This window comes from Myotis daubentonii, chromosome 16, assembly GCF_963259705.1.
Source record: "Myotis daubentonii chromosome 16, mMyoDau2.1, whole genome shotgun sequence".
Classification (NCBI taxonomy): domain Eukaryota; kingdom Metazoa; phylum Chordata; class Mammalia; order Chiroptera; family Vespertilionidae; genus Myotis; species Myotis daubentonii.
Window position 1 is genome coordinate 48,087,570 of NC_081855.1, and position 27,703 is coordinate 48,115,272.

The 27,703-nt window shown below is 46.1% G+C and overlaps 1 protein-coding gene across 5 annotated transcripts; it reads left to right on the plus strand.

The window, feature by feature from the left end:
* Positions 1–26,043, plus strand: SOCS7 (suppressor of cytokine signaling 7). Of its 5 annotated transcripts, XM_059670786.1 has the most exons (10): positions 60–1,520; positions 9,035–9,099; positions 11,642–11,746; positions 12,182–12,283; positions 13,133–13,263; positions 13,770–13,938; positions 17,480–17,608; positions 18,216–18,351; positions 18,749–18,897; positions 20,412–26,043. In XM_059670786.1, exons 1-9 carry the CDS (start codon positions 343–345, stop codon positions 18,867–18,869), a joined length of 2,136 nt encoding a protein of 711 aa, XP_059526769.1. In that variant the 5' UTR covers positions 60–342; the 3' UTR covers positions 18,870–18,897; positions 20,412–26,043. The 5 variants fall into 5 exon arrangements, with proteins under 5 accessions (XP_059526774.1, XP_059526772.1, XP_059526769.1 ...); XM_059670789.1 differs by lacking the exon at positions 17,480–17,608 and having other exon boundaries at positions 41–1,520; XM_059670788.1 differs by lacking the exon at positions 12,182–12,283 and having other exon boundaries at positions 70–1,520.
* The last annotated feature ends 1,660 nt before the right edge of the window (positions 26,044–27,703 follow it).

A 27,703-nucleotide genomic window follows, 5' to 3' on the forward strand; every position in this document is an offset into this window, starting at 1 on the left:
TACAAGCCAGGAGTGATACAGTTCATCAATGAAGAAATGACCCCACCTGGGTCGGTCACACATCGCGAGCGGCACAGGCGGGACCAGAAACCGAGTGACTCCCAAGGCCGGCAGCTCTCTCCCGGGACCGACCTGGAGCCCCCGGGCTGGTCCCCATCACCGGCAGGGGTGGCTGCGGCCCGAGCGACCGGGAAGTGAAAAGCGAGGGTCGGACAGGGACCAACAGCCAGGCGAGAAGCAGCTCGCGGCCAATAGCGGGCCATGCCGCGCGTCACGTGACGCTCCCCGGAGGCCGGCGCGAGCCCGCCCTGGGGGAAGGGGCGTGGCCAGAGCCTCCCGGAAATGACGCCATCCGGGGGCTGGCCTCCGCGGTGGCGGCGCGCGGCCTGGGCTTGCGCTGGCCTCCGCGCGCCCCCCGCCCCCCTCTATGAGGCTGAGGCCGCGGCGGCCGTTAGCGCTGTCGCTCCGGGGCCCGTGGCGGGCGGGGCTCCGGCGGGGCCCGGCCTAGTCCCCACCCCAGCCCGGCTCCCAGCCGCCCGCCCTCCCTCCCTCTCCCCGATGCAGGGGGCCGAACTCCGGGATGGCGAGGCGGCGGCGGCGGCGGCCGCTTCGTACCGCGTCCTGAGCCGCCTGCTCGGCTATGGAGAGGCGGCCCCCGAGCCAGGCCCGCCGCCGCCGCCCCCGGGCCATGGTCCCCCGCCGCCATCCTTCCTCGCGCGGCCCGGTGCGCGGGGCTCCCGGCCGCCGCAGCTGATGGTGTTCCGCAACGTGGGTCGGCCGCCAGAGGAGGAGGACGCGGAGGCAGCCCCGGAGCCCGGACCCTCGGAACTGCTGTGTCCCCGGCACCGATGTGCCCTGGACCCCAAGGCCCTGCCCCCGGGGTTGGCACTCGAGCGGACCTGGGGCCCGGCGGCTGGACTGGAGGCGCAGCTGGCAGCTCTGGGGCTCGGGCAGCCGGTGGGGCCGGGGGTCAAGACGGTTGGTGGCTGCTGCCCATGCCCGTGCCCCCCGCAGCCGCCCCCTCCGCAGCCCCAGCCGCCGGCTGCCACCCCGCAGGCCGGGGAGGACCCCACGGAGACGAGCGACGCGCTGCTGGTCCTGGAGGGCTTGGAGTCGGAGGCCGAGAGCCTGGAGACCAACAGCTGCTCGGAAGAGGAGCTCAGCAGCCCGGGCCGCGGAGGAGGCGGGGGCCGGCTTCTGCTGCAGCCCCCGGGCCCCGAATTGCCCCCGGTGCCCTTTCCGCTGCAGGACTTGGTGCCCCCGGGGCGCTTGAGTCGAGGGGAGCAGCCGCCGCCGCCGCCGCCCCCGCCCCCTGCCGGGCCCCTCCGGCCACTCACAGGCCCTTCTCGGAAGGGCTCCCTCAAAATCCGTCTCAGTCGCCTCTTTCGCACGAAGAGCTGCCACGGTGGCTCCGGTGGCGGGTCCGGGGCCGGCAAGAGGCCTGCGGGGGAGCTGGCTGCTTCGGCCGCGAGCCTGACGGACGTGGGAGGCCCTGCCGGCCGGGAGCTGGACGCCGGGAGGTAAGACCCGCTGGGGGCCTGGCCGCCACACTTGCCTTTTGTGCTTCATTTCCCTGGTATTCTAACGGGATCCTGAGCCTTCTTAGGCCGTGGTGTTCGTCAGGAGGCAACGAATTGGGGCTTAAAGGTGGTGACATGGCTCATTAGGTCGGAGCTAATTAAGGGAAACGGCTTTCCCCGGCGTTCATGCCCCTTGACGTTTCTCACCTGGTTAGCATCCCTCCAGTTCAGAGATGACTTGAAACCATGCCTCCACCCCTAGCCTGGCCCGGCTTTTAAAGTTTTCCCAAGGTACGTGTCTGTCTACCATGAACTCTCACAAGGCGCTGGCTGGAAATGTTTGTCCTTTGGGACAAAAAGTTGGCGTTGCATTGTGACCACCTTGCTTATTCCTCTTTCTGTTCTGCCAGCAGCCCACCCCCTCCTTTCACACTCATGCATACTAATGATGTGATGAGTTGTAGGCCCACCATCAGCTGGGCCTCTCAGCACCAAGATTTCACGTTTTCCTGGTTGGTTGGTCTCTTAGGTACTTGGTATCTCAAGCCTGTGTGCTGACCACTGTCCGTGGGGATAGAAAATAGCTTTGCTGTCAAGCCCATGTGAGAATTCCAAGTCTGAGTAGTAGAAGCATTGGTGCATGAGTTCCAGGCTAATGGATGAAATTTCAAACTTAGGCATTGAGGTTTTCCCCCTGCATTTCGGAAGGGTGGACTGCTCTCTGTCATCCAGTATATTGGTTTAGAAAGCTGTCACCTTTTGTGTCAGTGAAGTGAGACTTCCCTCGTGGTAACTGCCACTGTGGTTTGTGCTGCTGAATGGATTCTTAGAAAGGCTGGAGTTGGTTTTGGTGCAGCTCATGTGATGGATTCACACTGGCAGCCACAACCCAAGGCTGAAGAACAGGGACACATAGATTGAGAACTTTGTGCACCAGAATCACGTGGGGGGAGTTTTGAGAAAAGAAAGATCAGTATGTCTGAGAGCCCAAGAATTTGATATTTAAAAAGCTCCCCAGTTGATCCTGAAGTATGACCTGGATTGGGAACCACTCATCCATGGGCTTCTCTTTTCAAGGGAACTTGGGTCCCCCAAAAGGAAAGTGTGGGGTTACTTTGACGTTGCTGCCCTTCCTGAACAGCTGAGCCAGGGGCTTGTTTTGGGTATCAAACCAACCAAAGTCCCTAAAGAAATCAGTAGGTTGATGCATGTTACCCCTTCAGGTTGACCTGTTTCTGCATTTGCCTCCAACGAACTCATGCTCAGGTCTTAAAAAGTGTGTGGCTGCTGAAACAGCTCTTTTGTAGTAGGCTCTGCATTCGATGCTCCACTTAACCAGTATAGATGAAATTTTCATCATGTGGGGGGAGGGCAGGATTGAAGCTGTGGGCAATGACATAGGACAGATTGCTAATTTTCTTGTGATTTGTCTTGCCTTTGTTCCATATTGACCAGGCCTTGGTCTAAGATTCCAGAGACGCTAGATATGAGGTGTGGCGTGAAATTAGCTGCTCCGTCTAATAGATTAGGAAGAGGAAAAGGCATATAACATTATACGGTTTTTGCCTTTGGAAGCAGAATTTAATGGTCATTGGCTGCTCTGTCACCAACCCTCACACTAAGCACAATACAGATTTCTGCTGCAGAGCAAATTGGGCTGTAGATCTGCAAAGCTTAGTTCAGGGCACTGGAGAATTACATTTTTTGGTCCAAGGGCTTTTTCTGATGAATTGGAGAAGGGCTAGGTATCTGTGTACGAACGTTCGGTTGTCTGCTGTTAGGCAGCTTGTTGGACAGAGAATGTGAACACCTAGACTCCATGTCGAACCCCAGCATCAGCTGTGGGATGCTGGCCAGTTTTGCTTTCTTCATGCTTCTCTCTCTTTATTCTTTAGTAACAAGGTCCCTATCCTGCCTGACCTTGTAGGAATAGAGTAAAGACAAGAGAAGTAGAGATGGAATATTTTGTGCTTTTGGAGAAGTAATAAAGATTGAACTGGTGATTTTTTTTTTTTTTTTAATGCTAGATTTGCTTGTTAGCTTTTACACAGCTTACTATGTGCCAGTCTTGCTGGCAGCCTCGCAGCTGTGAGAAACTTGGTAAGTCTGGCCAGGGTAGTTGTGACTTCTATGGATCTGCACCTCCTAAGGAAGGAAGAATGCGTTTGGATATTTAGCTTGTTCTCTTGTTTTGATTGGTAGGACCTGGAAGCTGTGAGAAATCTCAGTCTCTTGCCAGAAGGTATATGCCTTCCGCCTTAATGATGGTTGGAATCTCTATAGTCTTTGCTGTATAATTTGGGGCTTTTACAGTAACCTCTGGACATGATTCTCTTTGCTCTGCTTAATATCTACCTTTCCCACAGTTATCACTAGAAAATACTTCCTACAATCATTTTATAAGGCTAACACTTTCCATAGTTTAACATTAAGAAAAACTTTAGTTCCTTTCCGATGTTTTAGAGTGTGCTAAGTGGACCTGCCTGGTTATTTTGAGTCTTAAATCTAGTATGAGTTAGCTTAGAGAACTCTGAAGTGAAGGATGAAATGGGCCCACCAACTAACCAGGTTTCTGTTGTGGAGACTGGGCTAAGCCTTTAACACATATGTTGAATTCACAGAGCTGGGCTCAATGCCTGAGGGCTTCAGTGTAATATAGAATTGCTATTTCAGGAAAACCAGAGAAGTTCCCTTTTCTGTTTCACATATGTTGAGCTGATTGTCTTCCTTTATATTTGGTGAGAAATGGTATTTGATCTGACTTTTTAAAAAATATTATCATAATACACACTTGGTTGTAAAGTTTCATTGTTTAAGTTTTTTTTTTTTTCTGAGTTAATGGCTAAGGCTATTACTATGAAGTGGAAAAATGGAGAACAGTTCTGTAGTCGTTTTCTATCTATTTGTTTTTTTTGGCGGGGGGGAGAGATACAATTCTGGAAGAGAGGCAGGCTGCCTTGGCATCAGTTTGGGACCCTGCTGTTGTGGACAGAATTGGCAGACATGAGAAACCCTTTTCTCTGTTTCCTTGGGTCTTCAGGTCCAAGGGGGTAGTTTTAAGAAATAGCATGACATAGTGAGAGCAAAATGATTGTATGGTGTGATGAGGAAGTTCTGACTCTACGTTTGCGTTTTGGGTCCATACTCTATTGATCTTTTTTTAACTATTTTTCACAAAGTGGTTGTGGTTGTGGTTGGCAGCTCTTGTTTGGAACGAGCAGCCTGGCTTCAGAAATCTCTGTCCATTTGAGTCTTGTATCTTTCACTCCTTAATATTTATTGCCCCTGCTAACATCATTCCTAAGGTTTTAGACCTTGCACTATACCTTTTGGCTTTTCCCTGGAAGTTCCCTCCATAGGTTCTTCAGTTGGTTTATGATGGAGTTTTGGATCTGACCTTGCTGCACAGATGTCTGTGTATTGGAACTAAAAATGAACACATGGTTTTTGTGCCTGTAGCACATGAACAGACACTGGCTTATGACGTGTTGAAAATGGCACAGGCTGGCTGACTTGGCACTGTGTGCTTAGGCAGGGGCAGAGGTAACTTGCGGCTGTAAAGCCTGATATTTGGACATTCTTTCTTGGAAGTTACTGTAGAAAAGAACATGTTTAAGTTGTAAGGTATCAGTAGAGGAGATTAATGGACAAAGAAGGGAAGGCATTGCTATTTCATTGTTTATATTTTAGGTTTCAAGGAATTTGAAAAGTGGCCAGTGGTTATATCAGTGTGTTGTCCGCCTGTCTAGTCTAATTCTTTTAACTCCTTTTATCCCACAGATCTATTGCCATACAATTAGCAATTTTCAGAGTGGAGATGGACAGAGGCCTTCTGTCTCTTTGTTAAGTGAAGCACAGGCAGTGCTTAGCTGTCACAAAGGACAACTTAGCCTCAGAGAAGACCTTTGCCTAAGGTCTCTTGCCACCCACCTGAGGCATAGCCCACCAAATCCTACCTCCCCTCATCCCCAAGTCTTTCTGCTACTAAGATGCACATCGCCCACTAGCAAAGTTAACAATGGCTTAACTTTGCACCCTAATGATCTGGGGAGAAATAAAATAACATGGGAATGGGTTATAGAAAGGTTAGTTAAAAATGTTGTCCCTATTATTCATGCTTTAAAAAAACACACACAGCACATACAGCTTTTATCATTTTTAATGTTTCATATATGCAAAAGGAGGTGTGTGTGTGTGTGCACTATAATAATAAATGCATACCTAGCTACTCATTTCTAAGCTTAGCAGATAGAATGTTATCAGTTACCTTTGAAGACCCCTGTGTGTTGTTTCCTGATTATATCTCCACAGCTACTGTAACCACCGTCCTCAATTTTATGTTAATCATTCCCTTGCTTTGTTTTTTTAATCGTTGTCTAGATTGGTCTTTTCATGAGTGACTGCCATTAGAATGCTCCCAGGATCCTTGAGACAGAAACTGCTTTGGATTTTCAGTTAGCGTCTCCCCGAAGAGAGAAAGACACTTATTATTAGCCTTTCAGCCTCTTAGACCTACCTCTCCAAACTTCCAGCTCTGAGGCCCCCTTATTTGCCAGGAAAAAACCCATCCCAGGGCTCTTAAATGACTGTGCCTGGGTTTAGATTCATATGTATTTCTTTTTCCAGATCCTAGAAACTATGATTTCCTTCTTCAAAATGCTGGGGGCGGGGGAGGAGATGAGGTGGAGTGAGAAGGCCTCCGCAAGCTGTGTGCCGTTCTTCAGTACTTGGCACTGAAGAGATTCGTCCCCAGCATGGGCAGATGGCAGAGTAATGCAGCTTCCTTTGAAAAGAGGCAAACAGCCAAGTGGCTGAGGTGTGAACCCTTGGAAAGACCAGTGCTTTAGGTTTCTCCTTGCTGCGTTTAATATTGTACCCATAGTTATCAAATAAAAATCAGTTTGGAAGCTCTTCAGTCTTAAAGTTCATGTCCAGGGGAATTAACTTTCTATTTCAGCCCTCTGGAGTGTTGGAACTAAGCTGCAGACTGTCATGAGCAACTTTTATAAACAGGGACCATGCATCATGCTTGGGTCTTGCATGATGCAGCCATTTCTCCCATGGGTGCCATGGATGGGGCATTTACTAGTATCATGGGCACCATCATTAGACTTCTTGTGTCTCAGCATGGAGGGAGGTTGCAGAGGGAGTTCGGGAGCGGAAATCTAGCTTCTGGGCTATTTTTGAGTAAGATCTTTACAATATGGTTTTGAAATTTTGTTTGAAGTGAGTTCTGAGAATCTCAGATATCTATGCTAAAACATAAATGCATAAAGATCTAAAATAAAATAATTTTAAATATGATTTTCTTTGCTTCACCTCTCCTCCTGCATCGGTGCAGTTGAAGTTTCATTTAGTCCTTTGGGTGAGAAGAATTTTGGAAGGTGAGCCAGCTACAAGGCCCAGAGTCAGGCCCTCAAATCAGTGGTGGGAGGTTTTTGTTTGTTTGTTTTATAATTCTTTATTGTTGAAAGTATTACATATGTCCCCCTTTTTCCCCATTGACCCCCTCTAGCCCATCTCCTCCCTCCCCTCCCCGCCAGGCCTTCAGCACCCTGTTGTCAGTGTCCATGGGCCATGCATATGTGCATACAAGGTCTTTGGTTGATTACCTCCCACCTACCCATCCTCCCCTGCCTTCCCCCTGAGATTCCACACTCTGTTCCATGCTTCCATGTCTCTGGATCCACTCCGTTAATCAGTTTATTTTGTTACTTATATTCTACATATGAGTGCGATCATGTGATACTTGTCTTTCTCTGACTGACTTATTTCACTTAGCATGATACTCTCCAAGTCCTTCCATGCTGTCTCAAAGGGTAAGATATTCTTTTTTATTGATGCATAGTATTCCATGGTATAAATGTACCACAGCTTTTTTATCCACTCATCTGCTGATGGGCACTTGGGCTGTTTCCAAATATTAGCTGTTGTAAATTGTGCTGCTATAAACATAGGGGTGCATACATTCTTTCTGATTGGTGCTTTGGGTTTCTTAGGATATATTCCTAGAAGTGGGATTGTTAGGTCAAATGGCAGTTCCATATTTAATTTTCTGAGGAAGCTCCATACTGTTTTCCATAATGGTCGCACCAGTCTGCATTCCTACCAGCAGTGTACTATGGTTTCCTTTTCTCCACATCCTTGCCAGCACTTGTCATTTGTTGATGGTAGCCATTCTGACAGGTGTGAGGTGATACCTCATTGTTGTTTTAATTTGCATCTCTCTGATGATCAGTGATTTTGAGCATTTTTTCATATGTCTCTTGGCCATCTGTATGTCCTCTTTGGAGAAGTATCTATTTAGGTCCTTTGCCCATTTTTTTTTTTTTTTTTTGGTCCCCGTTTTTTAATCGCATTGTCTGTCTTCCTTTTGTTAAGTTGTATGAGTTCCTTATATATTTTGGATAGTAACCCTTTATCAGATGTATCATTGCCAAATATGTTCTCCCATACAGTGGGCTCAGTGGTGGGAGTTTTTTAAAAGTCTAGTTTATTGAGGTAGGACTTACCACCTAAAATTCACCATTTTTATGTGTCCAGTTCTATTAACACGTTAAGCGCCCAGCCTGTTTTGTCTTCTGGACAGAAAGTATAGTGTCAGTCACAGGTGACTGACTGAGCGCTTAACATGTTAATTTTGATAAAAGTATATAGTCATCATGACCTCTGTCACAATCAAGATATAGCATATTTTCATCACCTCCACAAGTCTTTCCCTAGTGGTCGTCAGTTCAGTCATCCTGAGGTGATTTTTTAAATAATGTGCACTGTTTTATTTATAAAATTTATCTTTATTGTTGAAAGTATTGAACTTAGCACATTTCAAGCCAGAAAGTCTATCTTTTCACAGGAGATCTGGGTTTTTCCTGCTCGCTTCCTGGAGCAGCATCAAGGGGAAATCACAAGGACAACTGTGTGACTGGCAGTTCAGAGAGGAGAAGGGGCCATCTGGTTTGGGTGCCAGGCAGAGCCCTAACCTAAGGAAGCCCCTTGTTAGTTGATGGCTTTAACCCATGGCTTGGAGACATTGGTGCATGTTTTTCGTGGTTGAAGATTACATGTGCATCCTGTAGTGCTGGTCTCAAACCCAAATATGTTCTCTGGTTCACCTTGCCACCTGCTGTCCTAGGAGCAGGCCCAGAGGGAAAGCACCTGGTCAGATCAAGAGGCTTTTTCTTGGTTCCCATATGCAAATCAACTGTGTTTCTGACTTCCTCTAGAAATAGACTTGCTAATTACCACTCAAGGTGTTTTACTCTTTCAATGCGCTGGGTGAGGAGAGATCCAAAGGGATTTCTCATGCTTTTGTAGGCTGCTGAATTCTGTAGCCAGATCTATTTAAGGAATTGCCTTAATTATTTCATTCTCCCCCTTTAAATTTTAGGCTTTATTACAAAAGTGTTGCTGATAATGACTGGGTTTGCTTTGTTTTTCAGTGCATATGGAATTGAGTATTGTAGAGATTTAACCACCCCCCAGCCCTTATTCTCTCTGTGCTTTTCACCCCCTAGGAAACCCAGGTTGACAAGAACTCAAAGTGCCTTTTCTCCGGTCTCCTTCAGCCCCCTATTCACAGGTAAGGGTGATCTCTCTCTCTCTCTCTTTTTTTTTTCCTTCTGACATCTGAAAGCAGGAGTCTTCTGAGACCTGTCAGGAAACACTTGTGGATGCATTACAGAGGGAGCTTCAGGCCTATCTGTGGTTATTTTCTTCATTCCCTGCCTGCTGGGTTTGGGGTGGGGCTATTTTTATGGTGTAGAATGTGTTCTTGACTTTGGATGCTTTATAGGTTGAGGAGTGACTGCTTGCTGGTAATTAAGTGACCCTGGCAGTTATGCCGTCCTTAGTTCAGGGTCCTCACTTATAAATTAAAAGGAGGAATTACAAATTTATAGGCTTGCAGTGCATGAAGGACTCCTGAGAAATCATACAATTCCTGTCTCTGCTTCCAGGGGAGTTCATGGATTAGCTAATAAACATGACCCATGATTATCTGGTCTATTTTTAAAGACTTTGAGCAAAGGGGATTACGTGAACTCTGACTTACCCATTTTAGGGGCTAGCAGTTCTTGCAGCTGTTAGAGTTCTTCATTGTGTCTAATTTAAGTCTATCATCTAAGAGCAAGGAACACAGTTGCTAAAGAAGGAAAGCAGTTGAATGTCCTTTGGGCAACTGCCTTCTCTTTAATGGGGAACTTTTTCAGAGGGAGCCCTTTTGTTATGTCAGTCAGATGTGAAGCTCCCACTTGAATAAGCCGCATAAAAGAAGGTCTTCGCATTGCTTCAAGTCTCAGAAACTGGGCACTCATTGATTGTGACTGAGAAGATTTTTTTAAAAATCCCAATTTCAAACTCTTTTGATACTGTGTCCCTCAAAAAGATGATTGGAAGAATTATGATTAGGGATAGACATTTCTAGAGTTAAGCAGGCTAGTGGGACTCCCACCCCCAGCCCTTACTACATAGATAGCCATGAGCTGTCAGAACAAGTGTGTTGGTACCTGTAATAGGCACAGGTGAAGAAGGAGATCTCTGTTTTTACCTCAAGCCCAGAATTAATCTTTTTACATATATATATTGATTTCAGAGAGGAAGGGAGAGGTAGATAGAAACATCAATGATGAGAGAGAATCATTGATCGGCTGCCTCCTGCACGCCCCCTACTAGGGATGGAGCCCGTAACCCAGGCATGTGCCCTTGACCGGAATCGAACCCGGGTCCCTCCATTCTGCAGGCCAACATTCTATCCACTGAGCAAAACCGGCTCCGGCCGGTACTAAATGATCTTATCCTGTAGTAATATATCCTTCTGGTGAATAATTGTTTCCTCCCTAAAGTAAGGAACCCACATTTGAAGTGTTCTTGTTTCACACAGCTTAGCTCTTTTGAACGATGTTTTTATTGAGGTGCTACACCTACAACCTAGACCTCTCTGACCCTTCAGGAGGCACACTTGTCTGGGTTAATTGCATTGCTCTGGGCATCCAGCTATCGGTTACTAAGCTCTGTGATGAGTCCAGTGTGTAGTACAACTTGCACTGATGACTTTTAGAAGAGCTTTCTGTTTACCTTAATCTATGTTCAAGAACTTTGTAAAAAAAAAACAACAACAAACAAACCCAAAGCTGTGTATTAGGTTCTAAAAGCCCTGCTCCTGACCTTTTAGAGACATTGGTCTCTAATAATAATAAAATCCAGCGTAGGGGCTAATTGAGCCTCCAAATAAGAAAAAGATGTTGGAAATAACACCCTCAAATTAGAGTTCTGACCTATTTTTGGCCGTCATCCTTAGTTAATAAAACACCCTTCATCCTCTGGTGACTCAGTGGGGAGAGGGTAGATGGGGCTGGTGGCGAGGAAGAATGTATATGGCAGAGAACAGAACTGCATCACATGCTGGGAAGTAAAGAGAAACCACATGTCATCTCCCTAACCTCCCACCCCCAATCAACTTCCTACTGAGAAGCTTCCTCTAAGCTTACCTGACTCTTGGCTGACTGTGGAAGTAGTTAATTATTAGGGTTGTAAATGGACTTTTCAACCTTTGTAGCCTCAGTTATTAAGAACTAATTCATATCTGAAATGGGTTCTCTTATGAATGAATAGTGTGAAAACTCTAGACATGGAAAGCCGTTTAGGAAGAAGTTAGGGCTAACACTGGGACCTGTATTTGCATGCAGTGTACCATGCAGCTCTTACAGTTTTTGGCACTTGCTTTCTATGTTCACTTGGGCTTATAACAAGCTGCTCGCTTTGCTCCCTATGGCAGAAATTAGTATGCAAGTCTGTAAAAATAAATGGATTCCATTTGAATAAAGATGGCTTGGTCAAGGTTATATTGTCAGTGGCAGAGTCACAATGAGTTGACTTTCCCACTGTCAAGCCCATGTTTTTATCCTTAAAGAATCCTTGACCATTAAGATGGTAAAGAAATGATAGCATTTAAAATTGACTTCCCAGGGGTTTAGGGGGTGATTCCAGCCCTGGGAGCATTAGATTTTGAGCTTTTTGAGAGCCAGGGACCTCTAACTTCCCTTGCTTGCCCTTTGCTTTCCTTTGCTCTGGCCTCAGCTTTGGGCAAGGTGTTCTATAACGTGCTTGCTCCATGAATCCCTCAGGTGAAACAGTATCGCTTGTGGATGTGGACATCTCTCAGCGGGGCCTGGCCTCTCCACACCCTCCAACTCCCCCTCCTCCTCCGAGAAGAAGCCTCAGCCTCCTAGGTATAGTCTCCTCCACTCTCTACCTTCTTGCTCTAGTGGGAGGGGGAGCTCTCGGACCTGTTTTTCTTTGCCAGGAGCCCTACAAGCTCCTGGGTTTCTAATGATGAACCAATTATTTCCTATCCCTTTCTCAGCACCCCTATCATCTCCTTAAGTGGTTGAATGAGTGTCTTACCTGCATGCTATTACAGCATTTATTATCCATGTGTTGATTAGATCTGCATTTATCTTGCCCTGAATCTATAGCTAGTGGGCTGCTTTAAGAATATCCTTACTTTCCTGCAGAGGAAACCAGATTAAGATTGTTGCCCTCTGCACAAAAAGACAGGGTGAAGGTCAGGCCATCTTGCCCCAGAGGGCATCCGTCTCCTCTGCTTCACCTTGCCCAGTCTCTGCTCATGTTTCTGAACCTTTTGCTTTTGTTCTCTCTTCTAGATGATATCAGTGGGACGCTGCCTACATCTGTCCTTGTGGCTCCGATGGGGTCTTCCCTGCAGTCTTTCCCCCTACCTCCGCCTCCTCCACCCCATGCCCCAGGTTAGCTTAGCTTAGACACGAGACTTGCAAGAGTTGGGAGTACAAATGATAAACTTTTTGAAGGATGGGAGAAATCTATTTATGGGAATAATAGAACTTACGAGAAAGCTTATAGAACTCCTTGGAAATGAGGCCAAGAACTGATTTTTCTAACCTGTTTTATTTATGGAGTTGAATTCGATTTTTGTTAGAGATAAAAGACAATTGAATTTTTTTCGCCTTTTTGTTACTGAGACTTTTTTTTTTTAATCCTTGAGTAGACATCACTGAGGAAACTAATTTCAGGGCAGTGAGGAGGTTTAATATATTGCTGATTTTCAAAGTTCTGTGGTTTTTCTAAGCTTTTAGTACTGACTGCAGCCTTGTAAATATGTAGCAAGCATTTAGTAGCCCATACCTGCTTTGCCAGTCTCCAGTACCCAAGGAATAAAATGAATGAAATCGGCATTTTTTTCTACTTGCCTGGCAAAATCGTTACACTTCCTGGGCAAGTAAGCGAGTCACTATTTCCAAGGCTGCTTTCCCGGCACTTCACCTCGAGGTGGGAGAAGTTGGAATCACTCTAGGCTGGTGAAGGCCCTGAAGTAGTCACCTTAGTCAGGTCAGTGAGCAGCTCCCCACCCCCTTCCTGGGGTTCAGTGCCCTCACCATCCTTCACAGCTTCCACAGCCCACACAGCTTTTGTTCCAGCCCATCAGCTCTTTCCCACTGCTTTGGCTTTCACCCTTTCCAGCTTAGCTTCTAATGCCTTGCCCCTCTTCAGTTAGCATCTCTGTTTTGGGAGGAGGGTGTACTAGTGGTTGGGAGCATCGAGGGTAAGCGAGTGACCACCACTCTCTCACCTTACAGATGCATTTCCGCGGATTGCTCCTATCCGAGCAGCTGAATCCCTGCACAGCCAGCCCCCGCAACACCTCCAGTGTCCCCTGTACCGGCCCGACTCGAGCAGCTTTGCAGCCAGCCTTCGAGAGTTGGAGAAGGTAGGTGGCACTTGAGCACTGGAGGCTTGCCTCCTCTCCTGCTCCCTAGTTCTGTACCTGGCTCCCTTTGTATTATTTTTACAGGGAGAGTAATTTCCTTGTCTCTATCTTTATAGTGACAAAGCAAGATACTACTGTTGTCAATTCTATAAAATATATTGTAAAATTGAAACTTGGGGGTGGTGGTGGAATTGAATGTGATAAGGAAAGGCGTGGAGACATGTTTACATAGTCTAAACTGATTGTGGCAGATTAACTGACTCGGGTCCCCCTTCTCTTCTTTGAAGGGCCTTGGTAATGGAATTGTAGAATGTTCCTTCTGCTACTTTGGAGGGTTAAACGTATATGGAGCCTGGTGTGTATTGCTAGTGGTTGAGACACTCCTACAGCTCTTCCCTACTGAAATGTTTTGGAAATGGGGTTTTCCTATGGTGAGATAGATTGTGCTGAACACTTTGACATTTCTCTGTTCTGTTAACCACTTGACTGCTTTTTATCTTTGATAGTGTGGTTGGTATTGGGGACCAATGAATTGGGAAGATGCAGAGATGAAGCTGAAAGGGAAACCAGATGGTTCTTTCCTGGTACGAGACAGCTCTGATCCTCGTTATATCCTGAGCCTCAGTTTTCGATCACAGGGTATCACCCACCACACTAGAATGGAGCACTACAGAGGTAAGAGGGGCTAGTGTTGGAGGGAAATCTTTCTCTACCTTTGCTATTTGACTTTTTTTTTTTTAATATATTTTATTGATTTTTTTACAGAGAGGAAGGGAGAGAGATAGAGAGTTAGAAACATCGATGAGAGAGAAGCATCGATCAGCTGCCTCCTGCACATCTCCCACTGGGGATGTGCCCGCAACCCAGGTACATGCCCTTGACCGGAATTGAACCTGGGACCCTTCAGTCCGCAGGCCGACGCTCTATCCACTGAGCCAAACCGGTTTTGGCAGCTATTTGACTTTTTCATAGGAAGCATTCATAGAAATGGAGAAAGAATCTCATAGAGTCAATTGAATGCTGATATGGGCACTGGTTTCAGTCACTAGAAGAAAAGTTGGCAGGGGTAGGGATGAGAGTAAGGGTTCCATTTAAAAGTATTCTCAGCCCTGACCCATTTGGCTCAGTGGATAGAGCGTCGGCCTGAGGACTCAAGGGTCCTGGGTTCGATTCTGGTCAAGGGCATGTACCTTGGTTGCTGCACATCCCCAGTAGGGGGTGGTCAGGAGGCGGCTGGTCGATGTTTCTCTCTCATCGATGTTTCTAACTCTTTATCCCTCTCTCTTCCTCTCTGTAAAAAAATCAATAAAATATATTTAAAAAAAAAAAGTATTCTCAGCATCTTGTTTCCTAAAATAGGAGGGCCTAAACAAGACTATATATATAGAAGCTGAGTTGGTGAGGCTTTGGATCGTGGGTGAGGGCAGGACAATAATTTGAGAAACTCAAATATATATATAGTTTATTGATTTTTTTTACAGAGAGGAAGGGAGAGGGATAGAGAGTTAGAAACATCAGTGAGAGAGAAACATCAATCAGTTGCCTCCTGCACACCCCCTACTGGGGATGTGCCCGCAACCAAGGTACATGCCCTTGACCGGTGCCTGGGACCTTTCAGTCCGCAGGCCGCCGCTCTATCCCCTGAGCCAAACCGGTTAGGGCTAAACAAGACTGTTGAAGAACAGAACAAAGCCAGTAAAACTCTCTTGGTAGAAAAAAGAAATAACCTAGACAAATTCTCCCAAACTTTGTTCATAATTAAACGTAACATTTAGAGATGCTTTCTATTAAATCATATGGACAGAGAGGAGAATTTAGTGTTGATACTGGACTGTTCTGTTCTGAATTTCTTTGCCTGATAGTCACATCAGCTCTTGTGCCAGTCTGCATGGTGATGAAAATTCTCTCTTGGTCAACTTTGTAGTCTCTTAGGAAATAGTCATCAGAACTCCAAGAGTTTGTGAAATCAACGTGCTTTATAGACTGTCTACCTGCTTCCCAGGTGGTACCCCTTTCTGTGTGGTCATGTTGTGCTTAATGTTGCCGTCATGTCTAGAAGATGACTAGTTCAACACCACTGTCTGGATTAACTTTGCAGCAGGGCATTCTGTACTTAACTTGGGCCAGAAACTTGTGACAGTCATTGGTGGTAGGACTGGATAATGTATCATTTGTTGAAATATCTGCATATGTTATAAATTTTAAAAGTATAGAGAACTTTGGGGAGTTTTAGGGACTCCCATCTCTCACACTTTTCCCATGTGTGACCCCCTTAAATGAGCTGTCTTAGACATCCATCTCAAACGAGTCTCTTTCATGCTCTTCTGAGGCACCACCATGTCTTTCCTGCCCTCAGCCATGTTCTGCTGGATTTATTTGATTTGCTTCTCTTGTGAGGCAGGAAGTAGCTGTTTAGGTCAGCATGGTTTCCTCTGCCTCTACCTTTGTCTTAGAGATGCATGAAGAGAAAGGAACTTCAAAGACCTGAGCGTTCATTAGTTAGATCACTGTGGGATAGGCTGCTGCCTATTTTCTTACTGTTCCTAAAAGCAAAAATCAGACAAACAAATGCAAAACAAAGCATTTCAGAGTGAAGTATTTTTATAAACCTATTTTAAAATAAATGACTGGGCCATGGGAATAAATGTTTGACCTCTAGGTTCCTGATAGGTGAGATGCCAGGAATGAGAGAGCTCTTTCAAATGGCTCTCCAGTTACTTTTTATTGAAAGGGACTTTTCTTTCTTGAATAAATGGAATTTTTAATAGAAGCCTTGTGGGCCTTTTAGTTGCCAGTTTGCAATAGAGCATTTGTCTTCGTCTTTTTAAGTGATACTGTAAGAGCAGCTAGAGAGACTCAGATCAGCAGTTTTCTTGAGTGATTTAGTATCCCCTTTGTGGGTGATTCTTTTGGATTTAGAGCTTTAGTTTTTTTTGTTTTGTTTTGTTTGAAGTCCTGGAAATTCAGATTCCCTTTTACCTTTGGGATCTTGAAGTTTGGGGTGGGATCTTTGTAACATGTTGGGGCATTGAATTTTAGAAGTTAAAGGAAAGACTTAGAATTTGATTTTTTTGTGCCAACACATACATTAATGGGTAATACTCACAAAACCTCTCTTCTTTTCTTTCTTCAACTGTCCCATGAATACTTGAAAACTTGGATCTTTTTGAGGGGAATGTCATTTAAACTCACTTTTGCTATGGCAGTCTTTTTCCCCCCAATTATAGTTGAATTCAATATTAGTTTCAGGTGTACAGCCTAGTGACTGCACATTTATATAACTTACAAAATGATCCCCCAGGTAAGTTTAGTACCTACCTGACACCAACATAGTCTTACCATAGACTCTGTGTGTGTGTGTGTTTGTGTGTGTGTGTGTGTGTGTGTGTGTGTGTATATATATATATATATATATATATGTATATATATGTATATGTATATGTATTTAATCCTCACCAATGGATATTTTTTCCCATTACTTTTTCAGAGAGTGGGAGGGAGGGAGAGATGGGGGGAGGGGAGAGGGTAAGGTAGAGGGCTCTATGTCCTCTTTGGAGAAGTGTCTATTCAGGTTCTCTGCCTCCTTTTTAATATATATATATTTTGATTTCAGAGAGGAAAGGAGAGGGGGAGAGAGATAGAAACAACAATGATGAGAGAAAATCATTGACTGTCTGCCTGCTTTTTAATCGGATTTGTTTGGAGTTTTTTGGTTTTTTTTTGCTGTTGAGGTGTGTGAGTTCTTTATAAATTTTGGATATTAATCCCTATGGGATGTATCATTGGTGTATATCTTCTCCCATTCAGTAGGTTGTCTTTTTGTTTTGTTGATGTTTTCCTTTGCTGTGCAAAAACTTTTTAGTTTGATATAGTCCCATTTGTTTATTTTATTTTCCTTGCCTAAGGAGATATATCAGAAAAAAATATTGCTAAGAGAATTTCAACAAAGTATTTTTATATCTTTTTTCTGACTTGAATTATTTACTTTAATAAAAGCCTTGTAAGACCTAATTTATGTCTTATTAAAGGCAATATCTTTCTTTCCATTAACTGTAGAACAAGTAGGAACAGGTGGCTTCAGGGACCTTTGTCTGATTCAGCTTGCCCATAAAGTCTTGCCCTCCGAAAAGTGAGAATCATAAAAATGTGCAAACCAGCTTTCCAGATCTTTTTAAAATGTTTTACATTTTTACCTCTTCTTAATTTTCACTGGTAGGAACCTTCAGCCTATGGTGTCATCCCAAGTTTGAGGATCGCTGTCAGTCAGTGGTGGAGTTCATTAAGAGAGCCATCATGCACTCCAAGAATGGGAAGTTTCTCTATTTCTTGAGATCCAGGGTTCCAGGTATGGCTGTGGTTATTATAAAATGATTTAACTTACTTGGGTATAGTCTAGTCTAGTATCAAAATGCACCCTCCCTCCAACAAAGGCCACACTTGCTTGAAGCTTTTTATGTTGGCTCTTACAGGAAACCCTCTTTCTAGGGTCCAGTGGTTAGGTCCCTACCCTTGTACATTAATCCCTAAACATACTGAGACGGAACCTTTGCTTCTCTAACCACATGAGTTAGAAAACTGATCCTTCCTCCAATGTCCAGGCATCATGTGAATAGTTTATACTCTGAGATGTCTCCTTGTCCCTGATCCAGGCATCTTACACTTACATGTGAAACAGAGGTGAGAGCTCTCAGCTCATTTCCACGGAACAGGGAAGGTAAAAGAGTGTTCACTAGAAAGACAATGGGAAGGGTCAAGAATAGATTCTCTTGAGTGAAATATAGTAGTTGTAGTTCTGCAAATGGAAATCAGCAGCCTTGGTGGAAGGAAGCTTTTGCACAGAACACATAGGTAAACTATAAAGAAGCCCATTTCCTTTCCCTGAACTCTTCATCAGGGAAGTCATAGTTGCATTGTTCCTACTGACTATTCCTCTCGGTTTTTCATTCTTGAAGGACTGCCACCAACTCCAGTGCAGCTGCTCTATCCAGTGTCCCGATTCAGCAATGTCAAATCCCTACAGCACCTTTGCAGATTCCGAATCCGACAGCTCGTCCGGATAGATCACATCCCGGATCTCCCACTGCCTAAGTATGATGTGGTCTTTAGGGTTGGGGCAGAAAGGAGGGTTACTTACAAATGTTAGTGAGGCCTGCAAGCCAATCGCACAGGCAGAGCCTGGCAGTGTTCACAGGTTTCACTTCTCCTTTGTCCTGAACCTAACTCTAGAACTGTTGTTACATTGCAGCCAGAAGGGAGGAAGGTGTGTGTGTGTCAACTTCCCTTCTGCAGTCTCTATGAAGGGTGGAGGGAAGGAGACAGAACTATAATGAAGTGAGAAAATGGGAATTTTGTTAGGGTTGCAAAGTGTTTGGTGTAGTCTCAACCATATAGGGATTGAAAAGAAGGAAGAGTTGAACAAAGGTGGTCTTTCTTTTCAATCTACATAAATGACACTTTGTGTGTATTCCTCTTATGTTTTTTACAGACCTCTGATCTCTTATATCCGAAAGTTCTACTACTATGATCCTCAGGAAGAGGTATACCTGTCTCTAAAGGAAGCGCAGCTTATTTCCAAACAGAAGCAAGATGTGGAACCGTCCACGTAGCGAGGGGCCCTGCTGGTCACTACTGAGGGTATGAGCTCTCTGCCTCTCGTCCAGCCATGTCTCTTCCTGGGCAGTTGTCATCATGCATGGGCCTGTCCCCCACCCCCCACCATCCCGTGTGTATCCAAACATCTGCCCATAGAGTTACCACATCTGATAACAGAATCCCCAAGGGGCACCCCAATTGGAAAAGAGCAGGTAGACAAGGGAGACTTAAAGAATATTTTTGCCAAGCAACGTGCAGGCTAACTGCTGGATATGAAGAAGAAGGACACACACATGTGTAACCAAGTGTTCAGCCTTCTCTCATACTTCGGCTGAGCTCCCTGATATTGCACAAATGATATACAAAGCTGGAAGCCAAAGGAATCTTTATCAAAGGAAACTCAAACATGCCTTCAATTGCTTCATTGAGAGCTCCACTGTGTCCCATGGCTCGGAATGGGGGAGAGAAAAAACAGCTCACTCTTCCCTTTAGGGATCCATTTAGGCCACTGAAAAGTAAATTGTTCAATAGAATAAGTGAATTAACTAAGGAATTCACTTCTCTAAGAGGCTATTCTCCCATTGCTACACTAAGTTCTGCTCATTTATTTCCCATAAAATATCGTGGAATACTGGTTTGTGCAGATGAGTTCTAGTTAGTCTTTTAAATTTCATTAAGGTGAACATTGAAAAGTAGAGGTGAGTAGGGACCAAATTCCCAGAGAATAGTGGTTTTGGTAATGTGGGTTTACGTGCACAATCTCACATTCTAGTGATGGGGGCGTGATAACTCATCCCCATCTTTAGTGTGGAGTTTCCTTTTTAAAAATACATATATTTTGCCCTGACCGGTTTGGCTCAGTGGATAGAGCATCGGCCTGCAGACTGAAGGGTCCCAGGTTCAATTCCGGTCAAGGGCATGTACCTTGGTTGCAGGCACATCCCCAGTAGGAGGTGTGCAGGAGGCAGCTGATCGATGTTTCTCTCTCATCGATGTTTCTAACTCTCTATCCCTCTCCTTCCTCTCTGTAAAAAAATAAAAAATAAATAAAATATATTAAAAAAACATATTTTTATTGATTTCAGAGAGGAAGGGAGAGGAAGAAAGAAATAGAAACATCAATGATGAGAGAGAATCATTGATCGGTTGCCTCCTGCACGCGCCCCTACTGGGGATCAAACTCGCAACCCGGGAGTGTGCCCTGGCTGGGAATTGAACTGTGACCTCCTGGTTCACAGGTTGATGCTCAGCTCCTTTTTTAATCCCTAGAGTAGGTAGTCCTCGGCAGGGAGGGTGGTAGAAATAGGCGGAAAATTAAGGAGTAAGGGAAATGGAAAGAGGGAAGTTAGAACCAGTTTTTGGCATCCAGGTTATAGGCTACTCAGGCCTCCTGACAAAGGCTGTTGCTGCATCCCCAGCCAGCTACCGTGTTTGTGGAAGTGTTTGGCTCCATTCTCCTTTTGAGCTATACTCCAGAGGCTGGGCTATTCACTTCTCTCTATTCTGGTTCCACTCTGGTGAACCACTCTAATTTCTTTTACCTCCCTCCCCACTAGGCATTTGGTTGCCAAGCTCCGGTTTTGAAGAACCAAATGAAGGTACCATGAAAAGAGGAGTGAGGAAAAACAAGAGGAACTAGGAAGGGTTGGGATCCTCTGTGCAAAGACTTTGGTCCCCTCGCCACCCTGGGGCTTGGAAGAAGCACACAACCACACTGTCCGAGTGGGGCTCCAACCTTTCCCATCCGCCCATCTGGTGTCTTGGAACTGGATGAGCTCCTGGAAAACTGGAAGAAGTCTCAACACTGTTCCCTTTTCACAACTTTTGTTTTGGATATTTACATTTCTTGGTATGGAAAACTCAAAGGCAGCTGGGTTTTTCGCCCATTGGATTGGAAGTGGTGGGAAGAGTGAGCAGGTCCAAAGGAGGGTTGGGTTGGGGATTGCCAGTGCCGGTCAAGCAGCTGGTGCCAAAGGCAGATGCGAGTCTTCACCATTGACCTTGAAGAAGGGGAGGAGTCCAGTGCAAATGAAGTTAGGAGTTTCTGGAGGATGAGAATCTGCTTCTCTTTAAGCATATGTAGCTTCAGTAGGAGCAGGAGGGAAAGAGGTGGGTGGTCTCAGAAGATTACTGCACAAAAACTGGCAGATGGCCTCTGCTGGGGGAAGTAGTGACTCCTTGAATCCTTTCCTTTTAATTTAGGAACCTGATTTCAGAATCACCTCTCATAGAAGCTGGATTCGTTTTGTTTTACTTAATTTTTAAGCTCTGTGACCTCAAGTTAACCTCATTCTTTCTCCATCCTCAACCTGTTCCCCAAGATAACTGTACATTTCACTATGGTCATGGTCACATCATTCCTATTGCTTTTGCCAGCTGTCAAGGCAATAGTTTTTTCATCACCTGAGCAGTAGCGCTCCAATCATGGCTGCTAAAGTTAATGGAGCGTGCCTCCAGATTCTTAATGGCAAACCGTACCCATGACTTAGGAGCCAGTGTTACTTACCTCCACATGTCTGTCAGCCAGTGAGAGGGACTGTGGAGGAAGGGTGTGAAGCGAAGCTATCGTGGTTGTGCTCTTCCTACAGAAAGCTCTCTAGTGTCTCAACTGTAATAGGATGTCCGTAGGTCAGAGAGGAGCAGAGCGCTACATCTCATGGTGTATCGCTGTCGCCCGCTTCTGGAAGGGGAGGTAGCGAGGGCTTCTTCATTTTCCTGTGTTCTTTCTGGCAACCCAAACATGTTCCTGAGCCAGATCCTGTTTGTCCTCCTTTGACTGGGATTCTGTCATGCTGATTTCGGAGTTGCCGGCCTTCCAGTGGAAAGGAGGAGGATGAAGAAAAACTCCAGTGCTTCTCAATGGCCCTCAGTTTTCTCTGAAGCAAGCCATTGTCAGATCATGTAAGATTATGCGTTTGCTTTTATGTAGAGTTACTCTGGGGAAAGGTTTGCTATTAAGATGTGAAAATTGAGCTGTTTGGTCTTTACTGCTCTTTTGCAGTAGTGTTCCATTAGACTGCCTCATTTGCTTCCTTTATGCTTATCTCTGTCTCATCTCATTAGATAAATAGTACTGTCAGGTTTCTCGTTTCCTGATGGCTTGGGGTGAGGCCCAGTGATTTTGGGCCTCACCTTGTAGCTGAGCAGGGAGGAAACGTGCATTGTTATTTGCCTCTGAAGAGGTGGCCCCCAAAATGAGCTGTGAACCATAAACACAGCCACCTCTGGTTTGTCAGGAGGTCCCTCTTTCTGGCCTCCATGGTAGTCTTACCAGCCAGTTAAGACTGTGATCCCAGAAATGGACTTGACCTGTGAGTCTTGATTCTTGAGGGTACAGATTCATTTGCCAGCTTGCAGAAAGCACCACCCCACCCCCACCCCACCCCGCCACCATAGAGTCTGAAGTCGAATCCATTTGGATCCTTGAGTGGCTGGTGTGCAGCTACCTGGGATTTTTTTTAACCACTTTAGCTATAATTTAAAACCATTCTTAGTGTTTGTTTGCCTGGCTCTGGGCTGGATATGGAGGAAAACACAAGAAGTGGAAGACAGGGTATCTGGCCTTCATGACCTTTTAGGTGACTGCCACACATGAAGCAATTGGAGAATGACTCCATGGCAGAGAATCAACGGCTGTGTTTAAAGAAATTCAGAGTGGGTAAGAGCAGGGTAGACCAGACGGTGTAGGAAAGCTGAGGCAGTGAGGCTTTGGATCGTGGGCGAGGGCAGGACCATAAGTTGAGAAACACAGGAACCAAAAGCATGGAGGCAGAGATCTGCATGGGGTGTACTGAGCAGGGCACGCCCCAAGTTAGAGCGGAAGCACCTCAGAATCCAGGGACTTCCAGGTAAGGGGCAGGTCTGATTGCTGAGGCCTATGATGGTAAACGGGTCCAAAGCCAGAAGTCACCTGGGCTCCTGCCCATGGCCAAGGACCTCATTGCTCTCAGTGCAGCCTGGGCGAGGGAGGCAGAGCTCCCGGGCCCTCTGTGGTACCAGGGTTTCTGTTGGAGATTTCCCGTGTTCAGGTACAAGTGCAAACCCTCTGAGGAGGCCCAACCTCACCCTGTCCTCCTTTTTCCTGGGAATGGTGGTGTTTACCTGTGTCCGAGATCTGTCTGTGCTTTAGTCATAGCCCAGGCTGCAGCCTAGTCCTTCCTCAGTAGAGTGGGCTAAAGGCAGAGTAGTACAAGGGGAGACAGGCTCCATCAGACGTGGAGGAAGGGGTGTGGCGGAGGTGCCAGCCTGCTCAGAGAGTAAACAGGGAGCCAGAGCAGCCAGCCTGTGGTCAGCACTTCCCCTTCATCTCCCTGGCTGGGCCCACACCCTCCTTTGCTAATTCTGTGCAGTGCTCATTGAAATGTAGTCTACGGAGGGTACTTACTCCTTCTTGGTTGTATTTTAAAGTCACAAACTGGAAAAAGCTCTCACTCCTAGAGACCCCTCATTGATAGCTAAGGTGGGTGGGTGGTGTCAGTCCCTGAGGCCCTGTCTGTGTAACCCTCGCTTGTTTAAGGTTGATCTGCTGGAACCTTGCTCACTGTGAGCTAGTTTCAACTACTGCTACAACTTGCTACTGCTTGAAACTGTGTGCTGAGGTAGGAGCACAGGAGTGAGGAGGGTGAGGGGGTTGGTGTAGGGACTAGGCAAATGGGTGACGCTGGGAGTTTGGGACCATTGGTGATGACCTTGGCCTGGTCTGCCTGTGGCTCATTATAGTGAATGTGTATTCACTGGAGTCTGAGCCGAGGACTTCAACCATCAGCCTCCCGTGAGGAAAGACATGGCCGGGAGCTCGCCGCCCAGTTTATGCTCCTCCACTTCTTCTTTTCACTTAGCTGATTTTGCAGGCCCCTTATTAAGGCTGGGAATGATGTTAAAATAGCTGTGAACACCCATGCAGCGTGCATCCTGGAAGAACTGGGGAGCAGGGAGGGTGGCTAGTGGTCCCAGATCTGGGTGTAAGAGACTAGAGTGGAGCTGATGCCCTGGGGTGGCTGCCCATTCAGGCTTCACCCAGAGCCCCCAGAAGAGCTGGGCCTGCTAGGCGGCCTCAGGGCCCAGCAGGGGGTGGGGGTGGGAGGAACTTTTCCCTTAGGTTCCATCTGTCTGCCCTGCTGCCTCTCCCTTGGCCTTGAGCCCTGAGCATGGAGGACTGGGCACTGGGTTAGAGCTGTGGCTGCAGGAGGCAGTGTGAGAGTTGTGTGTGCGTGTGTGGTGTGTGTGTCTTCATTTGTGGAAGTCTTGTCACCAGTTGGGGTGTTGAGAGCATCTCCATTGCGGGGAGACTTGCCATTTGTTTTCCACTTTTAAGAGAATGACATGCCCCCTGTCCCTAAGGGAGGAGCTTTTGAGTTAGACATTTTCCCTATGGGAATCCTCTTGGTTTGTCTGTGGGAAAGGGGGGAACAGATGAATGATTTTTATCTCTTAATCGTCAACACAGCTGTTCTTACACTGAATTTGTGCTATTGCATACATGTAGCCATCTTTCTTTTCACTGCAGCAGTGTTTATTAGTAGTTCAAAATGATTTATTTGCTCCTGGGGAGTAAAACCTTTTTTATTAAAAAAAGAAAAAGAAAAAAAAATGTGACCCCCCTTCCCCCGTGATGGTGATCAGATTATTGGGCCACAAAGCTCAAAAGGCAAAGTCAAGTCTGCCAGTCGCCTCATCGATCCTGTGTGGCATTGGAGCCTTCTTGCTCAGCACAAAGTGACAGGAGGCCTGGAGATGGAGAGCAGAGCCTTGGGAAGAGTGAGGTGGGGTTGGACCGCAGAGACGGGCACTGGGGACTCGGGTGCTGCAGCTAGAAAAATAGATATGAATTGTATTTAAAATATTGACTCTAATCTGCCAGAGAAAGACCTTTCTTTACGTGCAGATTCTATGTTGTCTTTGTCCTTTTTATCCCTACTTGACCTTCCTTGGTGTAGGTGCTGTCCATTTCTTTCCTGTTTCCTTCCTGTCCTTTCTACCCCCTTCTCCCATCTCTTTCCCATCCCCTCTACCTCCCGGAAAGCCAGTCCTGCATGCTGAGTCTGTGACCTGCCTTCAAACCCATTTCATCTCTTGTAGAGGGTACCTGGAACTGCTCCCTCCCCGTCTCCCAGCCCCCCTCCTCTGCCATGCCAGAGGCATCAAGGGGCAGGCAAAAAGCAGCCAGCCGTGGCGGAAGACATGCATGTCTGGTTGCAGCTGGACTGCGATCTCATAGTTGCCCCTGGAGATAGAGTGCAAGGAAAGCTGAGGGCACTCCTGATCAGAACCCAGGGTAACATAGCCCCGCTCGGACTGCATCCTAAGCCCCCTGCCCAGCTCAGGTGGAGCAGAAGGCTGGTCTGACTACTCATCCTTGGTGCTCCCTTAAACAGGGACCTTCCCTCGCTGTTAGGCCCAGAACCTATTCCAAGGGACAAGCGTAATCCAGGCACCACGCTGTGGGCAGGCCAGGTATTGGAATTCCCAAACTGGTGCTGCCTGTGGCATAGCCACTGCTGTACATTTCTTGGTTATTTTTAAGAAACTCAAGGCGGGTGTCATTCTGTGCTTGGGTAGTTGCCAATCCTTCACCAAAGGGGAACCACACCTCCTGCAACCACTTCTGCCCTTGAGCCCCCACCTGCCACCCATACCCCTGCCCTCCTCCAAGCCAAAGCGTGGCCTGGCTTTTATCTTCCCATTTAGTTTTTCTCCTTTCCTCTCCCTTTTTGTGCTTAATTTATTAAAATAGTTACTGTATAATTTATTTTCATAAGCTATAAAAAATTACTAAATGGTTAAAATAGACTTGCAGGCCAATCTTAAATGGGGTGGGAGGGGCTGACGGTGGGGTGGGCAAAGATGTTTTGATATAAACAAAACAAATGCACTTTGGGTGTGATTTGGTATTTTTCTGGGGCTAGAGGGGTGGGTTGGGATGTCCCTGTAGGGTAGTTCCAGAGCGGGCTGTCTGTATATATTGTAGTAATAGGCATGTTTGACTCTTGTGAAGGGACATTAGTAGCTGCTGCAGGTCCTGTTTGGAACCCCATGTACAGTTCCCAGTTTTTTGTAAGTGTCAGTGCGGGAGGCATTTGACTCTTGTGTTTGTATCTCCTTTTTATGATTGCTGTACTGACCCATGTCTTTTTGGGGAGGGGTGAAAAGAGATTTGAAATAAAACTGTTTAGAAACTACTTCATATTATTCGAGTGTGTGGTTTTCAGTTCCTCTCCATCTCGTATGACTCCTCACACCACACCCACGAAGGTCAGATGACCCACTCTTTGGGATCTGGGAACCCCTGAGACATCAGTCAGCTAGAGCGCATCCAGAACTGGGCTTGTCAGAGTCAGAGATGTTGAAAATGTTTTTTGCGTCTGATGACCGCTGCTCAAAGCTGCCTTCTCCTTCCTTAGGACATGCAGGAGCCTTTTTGCCTTGGTGAGCAGTGGTGTAGGGCTCATGTTTTATCTTAGAACATAGTCATTCCTAGTAGATCCCTAGGCTGGCACTTAAGGTTTCATAAGTTTATCTGTTCCCCTCTGCCTTTCTAGCTCATTTCCTTGAGCTGTATTCTGGGAGAGAAAAAGACCAGGTATGTTTCTCTATGACAATTGTGTGTCCTTGGAGCCACTCAAGTCTCTCCTCTTCACCTTCCCACCCAATCCATTACCAAGATCCCCACTGAGAGGGCCAATATACCACCTCGGCACATTTTGGGGAATTTTCTGCAAATTCCCTGCATCCTCAGTGTCGGAAGCATGCATAGTAAAATAAAACCAGAGTTCTCAGAAGTTGCATTTCCTGAGGACTGACTAGAAGTGCCTCAAGGAGGGAGTCTGGAAATCTCTGATCCCCGTCAGCTCACAAGTCCCAGGTTCGAGGTCGGATGAAATATAGCATGTCAGTGACAGCATTAACTCCTGATGAAAGATTTCTTTCCTTTTGGAAGAAAAGGTGCTCCAAGCTATGAATTGTGAGCAGCATTACAAGGGAAAATGCTTAATGCAGAATCAGCAATTCAAATGCTCTAATGACCAACTACCAGTTGGACATGGTCAATCATAGGGAATCTTTGCTACCATTATCAGTCGAGAGTGTGTGTGCGCATCTCTGGAAGGAGAGACATAGGTTTTCATCACTTCAAATTGGCAACATTCCTACTGGGATTGGTTTGGGAAGAGGCACTGGTCTCTTCTGACTTGGGTGATAGAGCCATGGAAGGAGAGGCATTCTTTCCGAAACAGGCAGCCCAAAACTAAACTACCACCTCCCGTCCTCTTTACCCCCCAAACCTGAAACCACCACTTCATCCCGTGTTCCCTGTGTTCTCCTTTCAACCATCACTTTATTTTTTTAAATTTCTTTATTGATTAAGGAATTACATATGTCCTTATCCTCCCATTGCCTCCCCCCACCCCCATCCCATTCATGCCCTCACCCCCCTGTTGTCTGTGTCCATTGGTTAGGCTTATAGGCATGCATACAAGTCTTTGGTTGATCTCTCGCCCTTACCCCCACCCTCCCCTACCTTCCCTTTGAGGTTTGACAGTCTCTGTCTCTGGATCTGTTTTTGTTCATCAGTTTATGTTGTTCATTATATCCCATAAATGAGATCATGTGATATTTATCTTTCTCTGACTGGCTTATTTCACTTAGCATAATTCAACCATCACTTTAGTCCACTCACAAAGGCTGTTCCATCTCTCCTCTCAGTGGTGTCTCCTACACATACTTAACTTACTTGAATTCAATTATAAGCATGTGGCAGATGGCAATAGTGCAAGGGATTTCCTCCTCCGTTCCTTTGTGTGCCGCCTGATGGAAGACGAGATGGGAAAAGTGAACTTTGTCTTTCTTGGTT